Source organism: Simochromis diagramma, unplaced genomic scaffold (genome assembly GCF_900408965.1).
Source record: "Simochromis diagramma unplaced genomic scaffold, fSimDia1.1 OVJJ01000753.1, whole genome shotgun sequence".
NCBI lineage: Eukaryota > Metazoa > Chordata > Actinopteri > Cichliformes > Cichlidae > Simochromis > Simochromis diagramma.
The window spans coordinates 12995425-13004816 of NW_024387523.1; the positions used below are offsets into that span (position 1 = coordinate 12995425).

Sequence of the window (9392 nt, forward strand, 5' to 3'; positions counted from 1 at the left end):
AAACCACTAGAAACACAATAAGAGCTTTTAATATGATTGTTGCTTCATGATCCCAATGGTATTTAATATTGTACTCTTTTGTTTGAGTCTTAGGACAGGCACTGCACTCAAAACAGTGTCTGAAAACACTTCTTATGTTTCATCCACTTGCAAGTCATGTGCACCAAAGGCCACAACTGATATTTTTCATTCTTCAAAACAAAGGATAATCCAAGGTCACTTGCAGGTCACTGAAGCGGGTGGGGGTGGGCTCAACCTTCAGGTACCTAACTTAAGAGACTGCAGATTTTGTCTGTCAAAAAACAAAACGGAAGCCAGGTGGATGAATCCGAATAAATACAACTTTTATTTAACTGATTGACAGATCTGATTATACAAACGTCAACACAGAGATCTGAAATAACGGGACCGATCAGCGAGACAATGACTGTACATTCTTGTTGTGACCCCCCCCCCCCCCCCAAAAGCCATTCCCCTTGCCAGCAGTAACTATGGAACTTAATTGCTAGTGTTTCTGAACAAGTAAAGCTCAGCTACACACCTACCCTCTGAAACCTTCCCTTTTTTCAGTGCACAGTCTGGTCTGTACCTCGAGGGGCAGTTTGGCCAATCGTAGGGTACCATGACAGAAGAGCTTGAGTGTCAGGTCTGTTGTTTGGTTTGTGTAGTAATGCAGACTCTGTTGCTGCAATTAGAGTTTGCACTGTTTTAAGAGTTTCTAGTGTAAGAGCATAGTAATGTTTTTGCTTTGTTTTGTCATTTGGTTGAAATGCAAACAGCCAAAAAAAAAATCTCTCGACGAAACATTTCTATTTGCCTCACTCTCATTCTCACACACACACACACACACACACACACACACACACACACACACACACACACACACACACACACACACACACACACACAAAACTAATATGTTTTTCCCCTTCATCATAAAAAACTTCTCGCAGTTTTTATGTCAGGCATTTTTCTTTTTCCTTCTTCTACACATCTTCCTCTGGCCAAGTGTGACTTACCAGACATACATTAAACCCATGAACACACACACACACATTCATCCCTATGTTATTACCTAAGTGCAGTTTCATCATCATGCGCCCTCAGCGTTTCCTACAGTAAAAACACCACCTGTACCATCACAATCAGTGGATGGATAAAACACCATTGTTGTCGTTCTTGCAATCCAACCAACTCTCATCCCAGCCTTTACACCCCCATTGCCCCCCTCCCACTAACCATGTACTTCTCATGTAACAGACCCTCTTGTATTTAAAAGAGACAAATACTTGTCCTTGGTGTAACAGCTGGGAAGAAAACAGGGAGTGAGCGGGAACAAAGTGTGGGTAAAGGGCGAGTTCGTCTCCTTTAGGAGAAAGTGAAGGAGAATGGGGGGGGGGGGGGGGGGAAGAGAGACTGGTATGTCCACCCGTTCCCTTTTCCCTGTATCTTTATGACGAGGTGGAGAGTGAGAGTGGAGGGAAGAAGGGAGGCGGACGGTGAGTGAGGTGCAGGGGATGGAGGGAAGGAGAGCAGGGTGCTGGTCTTCATGTGTCCTGCCCATCGGTGGCAGGGGTGTCGTTGGCATTGGACAAGTCAGAGTCAGTCTCTCGGCTGGCTATGCGGTCCAGCTCTGCCTGGACGTCGCTGAGGCCCAGCTTTGAACCTACAAATGTTAGCAGGGACGTACAAATCGGTGCTATGTCAGAGTACACAATCAAATAAACAAGCCGCTTAGCCAATGCAGCAAATAGCAGTGCGTTTTCACAGCACTGAGTGGTTAACAATGCACAATGCAATAGAGAGAGAAAGAGGGAGAGAGAGAGAGTAAAAAAAAAAAGCTAAGTGCACATGGTTAAAATAAGAGCTGGGTAAGAAGCTGATCGTTCATCATGGACAGTTATGAAAAGTAACATGATTTTAGTACTGTTAATGGATACTTTTCATCTATAATACAAGCAGACGACTGCACTGGTTTCAGTGGTCTCATTCTGTCTCAACTCATTTGCATGAGGAACCGCAGCGCTTCTGCTGCTCCTCAGGATAATGACAATAGGCTTATAAATTCAACAGAGGGAGCCAAGCCAACGATGCAAAGTGGTAAAATATGTTTTTCAAAGTCTTTATTAGTGCCATTCCTATCTACATATAGAAAGAGATCATTTACTTCTCTCCAGGTTTAAACATTTGTGCAATAACTGTGTGATTATATCAATCCTATTTTAAAAGACATCAAAGTACTGTATTCAACTGCCGTTGGCTCTTCTTGCATTTGTTATCTAAATTACACAGCAAAAGGCAATATATTAGAATATAAAGATTTTTATATAAATATACAATTTTTATATTACTATAAAGCTTTCATTTGAATATGAAAGTTTCCACAGTGTGTGCATGACGGCTGAAAACACCTGCATGTATGCTGGCTATACAATGTAAGCTGTTTACAGCTATCGTGTTTTTAAGCGTATTTCCTTCATATAACCCAGCCTTACTCAGAATCATGTGCACTGACTTTGGCAGATGTTAGTGAAATGCAATGCAACATGCAAACAAATCATTCAAATTATTTAAAGTGAGAGAGTAACAAGAAGACAGGGGTATTAGGGAAAAGGGAAAATAAATGGGATGCGACTGTCATTAAAATCCATTCATCCTTGTCTTCCTGGTTTACTGCTGGTAATCTTCACATTTTGTAGATGTGCTCCTAGCCACAAAAATCAGCACATTTATTCTATTACATATTCGATCATTGAGACTAATCTCTGAAGGCAAAACTTAGGCATATGGCGGAGAAGTAATTAAATAGCCATGGGATCATCTCCTGGACCCCTACTTTAGTTCTCAGCTTGGGCAAACTTATATATAGACATAACCTCCATATTGAAAGGATAGATCATAAGTAAATAAATTAACATAAACAGAAAGCCCGCAGCCCAGTCTCTGTCTTTATACGAGAAGTAAATAGTGATACAGGAGGACTGATCCCAGCAATACTCCTGCTTTCGATGCTGGAGAAGGCGTGTCAAAAGAATAAATGGGTGCTCTCGGTGTCATACACAAGCAATAATGATGAGAAATATCTTGCTCACACACACCTTAACGTGGCCAGCATCCTCTGACTAGTGCATACACACACACATTATGAATGGCGTTAACAGTGAGACTGCACACAAGACGGTGAGGGTTAGTTAAGAAGGACAAGACGTTCACACGGAGCTACAAACAGACATAGAGACGACGGTGATGGGTGTAGGTTTGTGCAACTTGTAGATGCACACAGGCCCTTTAATGACTGTCTTTATTAAGGGTTGTGTTTAAATCTGGAGTGTGAGGATGAGAGTCAAGAGGAAGGATGGCAAACAGGTGACAAAAACAAACAGAAGCTCAGGTGATGAGTACTGAATAAATATGCGATGTCTTCAAAGACAGCTGAATAACAGGTCACTTCTATTCAGGGGTACAAAAGCAGAGCGCTTCCAACGCCTCAGCGTGTTCTCACCTGACTTCCGTACAGTTCCCGGTGTATTGTTGCCACCACCTGGTGTGCCGGGCCCTGCCGTCCCCGCTTTCTTTGTCAGTAGACTGTTGAAGAAATTGGCTAGCACACCCTCACTAGTCTGACCTGCAGCATAATGAGACTCGAGTTAAAAAACATGCGCACGGACGTACAAACAGAAGCGCACTTAGAGAGAAACCGACACGCGCGTCTGTGCGCAAGGACGAAATGCCTGACATACCGGACTGTGGCATAGCATTTGCTACGTTGGCCGCTGCAGAGCGATTACTCGTCCTCGGAGAGCCCGTGGGTGCCCTGCTTGTGGTGTCCTATATTAGGGGGAAAAAAACAAAACAAGTTGATTTCACACATAAGGACACTGGAGGGAGCTTTCTGTTATCATGCGAGCCAAAACTTGGGAGGAAAAAATAAATAAATAAAATGGACCGCTCACCACTGGTCGTCCTGCTGTCACAGCGGGCTGTTTGGCGAGCAGCGACTGTAAATTAGAGCACAACATGCACACGCACTCGAATTAGCCCTTCATTAACATATTAAAACCCTCAAGTGTGAGTTAATTTGAGCACCTGCAAGCAGCAAACCCAAATAGCATCGACACCGGTGAAATGTTTTCTGACCTGCAGTTTTACCAGAAACACTTGGTCGTCTTCTGCCTGAATCTCCTTTTCGTGCACAATCTAATGAAAGGAAAGAGAAAAAAAAACAAAAAAAAACAAAAAACATGCAACATATAAATGTATCAATGTTTTTTGCTTCTTTGTAGCTCAAAAGCAACTGGATTTGACCAAAAATGATTGTGACTGCTGCAGGGACATTAAAGGTTAGTGCAACCGCTATGAACCGTAAAAATGATGGCTTGTGGTAGCATATGATATTATAATAGTAATCTAAGTGTGACTTTGTGGGATTAACTGGCATAAGAGGATGTTTCAGCATGTACCTTTCTGACTGGTGGCTTAACTATTACATCCTCGAAGCTGTCCTCTGCTTTTATTGTCTGGAAGTTCTCATGAAGTATGGCGATCTTTTTCTCGTTGTCCCAACCTGATGGACTGGTGGAGGGGGGAGACTTGGTTACAAAACAGATACAGGTGGTGCCCACAGCACTTTAAATATGCACATGTGCGCAAAACCCTGCTTACATAAAGACTGCATCTCTTTCCACCACTTGCGCAGGGCAGTGGAATGGAAAGCCATAGAGTCTGTGGACCAGGTATTTATACAGGATGTCCAGGTTCTTCATTTCCTTCACTGATGTGTAAAGCAGAGAGGCGCCGTCTGACACAGCTGTCAAGGATGTTTTCAACACTCCAATATCTAGAGTCAGAAACGATGAGAAACACTAACAAAAACTAAATTCTTTTAATAACAGTGACACTGAAAAACCCAATTCTGGCTTATAATTGCTACAGGGGCACAAAAGAACTGAGGCAGCGTGCAATTATTTTAGTCTTTGTGCTCGTTTTTAAACACAATAAACCTGAAAAATGAAATCCTGCTTTCACTCACTATTGACTGAGTGAAATTATGCAGAGAAACAAACAACTTGAAGCAATACTGGGTGAACTCTGACAATGACTGAACTCAGTTTGCAAAAATAAATGAAAACACCGTCAACAGTTCAACTTTTAACAGCTTACAGTGCCAGGGAAATCCTATGGACAAAACACCTCATAGAAGGGAACAGACAAAATGTAAAGCTCCACAGCCACATAAAGACACTGCATATGCACCACATTTTCATTATGTTCTCTACAACAGTATGACTTTTGCGTTACAGGTTGCGCTAGCCATCAGTTTGTTAAGGAAGGATACACTGCAGACAGAAACGTCTGATGTGGAACTGGATGAAATCCAGGTGTTCGTCTCTGTAGTCGTGCTCTTTTTCCAGTGTGCTGATAGCATCGCACTGAGGAACGGATAAACAGACGCCAGAGATGAATGCTTGTACAGAGATGCAAAAAATAAGCACTGTGTTGCTATGACATGAAACCTTTCTTGCTAAAAAAACCCAAAACAAACAATAGACCCAAAACTCCATCTTAAAATTACACATGCTACAACTTTTGCAGCGTGTGGAGGAAAAACAGTGTTATGTGTACCTTTGTGCAGACCACCACTACTGGTATTCCCAGGTTGTGTGTAAGTGTGTTGTCTCCTAAGGGCAGCAGCACGCTCTCTTCTTCTTCACTCCTCCTCTGCGGTGCTCCATCCTCCCCGGTACCCGGCTCTGTGTACTCCTGGAACTGCTTTACCACTGCGTGCAAATGCAAGCAAACACCGTTAAGGTGCACAGACAGATAAGCAATTATTGGGACCTTGAAGAGGTCAGTTTTTAAAAACCTCCTGTTAGAATTCTTCTAATGAACCTCTTTAGACAAACCCATTTAAGTCTTTTACAAAGATGCCACTTCTCTGAGTAACATTTTATATTTCTAAGATCAATTTTTGTGAAGAAATTATGATTTATCTACTTCTAAGTCTGACTGCTGTCAGTATGACTCACGTCTGTGCTCCAGCTCCCGCAGCTTTTCTGGGGGGACTCGGAGTTTGTCAATGTGTTCCCTAGCAACGGCGGCCCACTTCTGGAGAGAGTCCAGAGCGTTCCAAGGCCGCGACATGTCAACCGTTATCAGGAGCAACGTGTTGTCGATAGAGTCCACCGGTACAGCTACTCCCTGTAGACCCTTATGGTAAAGGTCTCCGTCTAACACCCAGGCATTACATCTAGTGTGGTCTAAATACACACACAAACACACACAAAGCAGGTTTAAGTAAACATTCCGATACAGCCTCCTGATATATTCAGCGCTCGAGTTTACTCTGCAGTCACAAAAACAGAAGCACAGTAAGACTCTGTAATTTGTTTTGTGAACAGCAGGCGTTTGCAGGTTACCATCAATGTCATCGTCGTGAACACTGAAGTAGAGATATTCCAGGCCACGGCCTTTCATGTACTCTTCAACCCCTTGTAGCTTTGCAACCAAAGTGGTCTTTCCCGAGCCCACCTCACCTAAACACACATAAAGTCAGTACATAACATACAGTAAATATAACCAGTCAAACACAATATGCACCCCGCCAATCAGATACAACAACACAAGAACAAAAAATAAATAAATAAATTTGGAAAAAGCATTTTAAGTGGCATGAAAACTGAGGTCTACCAATACACTACAGCCCTGTTTCAGGTATACAATTTGATAATTAACCTCCATCTGGTGTTATGAGCTGCACATAATTCAAAGGTAATACCTATAATATTAATATATAGGAAGCATTTTCCCTATAGGAAAGGTGTGCCACAAAAATTGTTTTCTTTGCCTAACCAGCAAACTTCAAATGTATTATTAATAAGACAGGCGACAGGGTGGTTAGCACAGTCTCCTCACAGCAAGAAGCTCCTGGATTCTAGGGCCTTTCTGTGTGGAGTTTAGACTCACCGGTGTGTCTGTGTCTATGTTAGCCCTGTGACAGACTGGCAGGCTGCCCAGGGCATACCTTGCCTCTCGCCCTATGACAGCTGGGATAGGCTCCAGCCTCCCTGCAACCCTGACTCTAATAGGTGGAAGAAAATGAATGGATAGATGTTACAGAAAAGACAAAACGCATCAGCCTGATTAGAACACATTATATAGATTATGTGTTTTATGGTTCTTTTCTGCATGTTTACTACTAGTTTTAGTTTATTCCTCGAATGTGCCCCTCACTTCTGACTATGATCCCAACAATGTCTTATTGAAAGGATCACTGCATATAAACAGGTATGAATGATATATGATTACATTTGTGTCCTTTATATCACGATATATACACTTATATTTAATGTGTGTTTTATGCAAATTGTGAAGAACTATGAAACTGTGTTTTTAAAAAAAAATACTGTAAAAAATTAAATCCTTTTTTTAGCGTTTAAAATGTAATTTAACAATAACAGACACGAAATGGCATTAGCTATGACCTTCATCAAATTAGTCTTTTTTTGTCATACATTTTCACTACGTTTTGTCTGGTAAATAAATAAATGCATAAAAATTCAATGGCACAAATAAGCTTCCATTGAAACTACATTTAGAAAACTGAATTGAAACAAAAAAAACTGTCTATGGTTAATATATATGTATTTTTTGCTTATGTCACAGAGGTTATTGTTTTAAAGAGCGATTTAAGGACGATACAATATGCTGTGCATATGTGGAGACATTTAAGCAGTTCCTGCTATCCTCTTAGCTGACACAAAAGCATTGTTATTGTATGTGATTAGGTCAGAGCTGCATCCATTCCTGCTCGCTGCCATATTAACTTACACCGACAGGGGGACTCAACGCATCACAAAGCAGTGCTGATGATGTTGTCACAGGTAGCATTATAGTCAAATGGCCTCTCGCCGTCATTGTACACGGGTATAGCTGTCTGATTAGCTGGAATGGGTGTGCGGGCTGCGGATTATCCCGGGCGGATGTGCCGACAGTGTGTTTTGTGTCGTGGAGCGAGACAGGGAGGCACCCTGTCCGCTTCACCCACGCGGAGCTCTGTGGTCCTGCACAATAAAACAACAACACAGTCCGCTGGTCTGTCCCGTCCACTCACAATCATCTCTGCCTAGCTGCTGCTAGCATCGCTGACTGCTAGAATGACTTGCAGGCTTTCAAAGCGGCTGTATTAGCTTACATATCATCGTGAGCGTGTGTGTGTGTGTGTGCGTGCGCGCGCGCACACATGACCGCGCGCCAGTGCAGGCGCTCACAAAATACACCTGTCTCCACCTCTCCTCAGCTAGCCCACGCATCAACAACAAAGCCTCATCAGTCCAAAGAGATGCTAGCTTAGCAGGAAAATTAAGTCTAACTGCTCGGATGAGGTGATCACCAGCTCCTTGGCTGTTGGCGCTAACGGTGCCTACTGGTTAGCCAGGAGAGTGCAGACAAACACAGATACCCACCCATGACCAGGACATTTTTCCCAGACGGTAGCTTTGATCTTGAATGGGTTGACACTTCGCTCAGGATTGTGGACCTGCACACAGAGCATCCCCGTTACAACACGCCCAAACATGCTTGTTCATTCATTCACAAACAAACGACTGACAGCGAGAAGCTAAAACAAGCTAGTAGTAATGCTGCTGCTGCTGCTGCTGTGTCACCAGTGCCCAATCAGTCTGGTGCTGATGCTAGCTAGCCTCGTTAGCAGGCTAGCTGTCAAACCATCCTTATCCCAGCACAGTGGACTCTCCGCGCCCCCAAATTCTGCTCCCAATAAACCAGCTCTAATCAGCCATCGCCCACCATAAGTTCTGCCCATCATCCTCTTCTGGATTGGAGTTCTCCAGTGTGCTCCTAGGTCCAGTTGAATTGGAGGATAATAGTGCACTCCTCCCTGAAGTCGCCATCTTCGCAGGGCTTGGAAACCGAACGGAGCGCCCGGATGTAGCAGCAGAGCGCTAACCTAGCCCGGGCCGGGGCGTGGTCCGCCCGCACAAAGCTGCTGTCCCTGCTCCAGACATGAAATGATCTCAGCCACAGGGCAGTGTGACACAACCCCACACAAAGTCCACATGCAGTGTTTCTTCATTATTCAAAAATAAATCTGTGTAAAACCAACACAACACACATAATAATAATAATAATAATAATAATAATAATAATAATAATAATAATACAAGTGTGGGCTGTATGGAAATAACTGGGTTTCTTTTTCTCGTCATTTTGTTCCAAATAAATAATCGTGTTTCCAAAAGAAGCTAAAAAAAAAATCCGTCTTTTAGACAAAATATCCTCTTAAATGTGCTGCATCCAGAATCAGTGCCTTGATTTGTGAATATTGGGGCATCAGGCCTAAGCCTATAAGGAGATAAAGCGATAATTCCGTGTAG

The 9392-nt window shown here is 42.9% G+C and overlaps 1 protein-coding gene across 1 annotated transcript; it reads right to left on the reverse strand.

Moving 5' to 3' along the window:
• Positions 1–319: 319 nt before the first annotated feature.
• dync1li1 (dynein, cytoplasmic 1, light intermediate chain 1) lies at positions 320–8974 on the reverse strand. The gene is made up of 13 exons (XM_040020707.1): positions 8806–8974; positions 8463–8536; positions 6417–6533; positions 6027–6257; positions 5623–5777; positions 5336–5429; positions 4663–4798; positions 4461–4572; positions 4138–4197; positions 3954–3998; positions 3741–3828; positions 3503–3625; positions 320–1666 (listed from the first exon to the last, which is right to left on the reverse strand). Exons 1-13 carry the CDS (start codon positions 8907–8909, stop codon positions 1548–1550), a joined length of 1458 nt encoding a protein of 485 aa, XP_039876641.1. The 5' UTR covers positions 8910–8974; the 3' UTR covers positions 320–1547.
• Between the last annotated feature and the right edge of the window lie 418 nt (positions 8975–9392).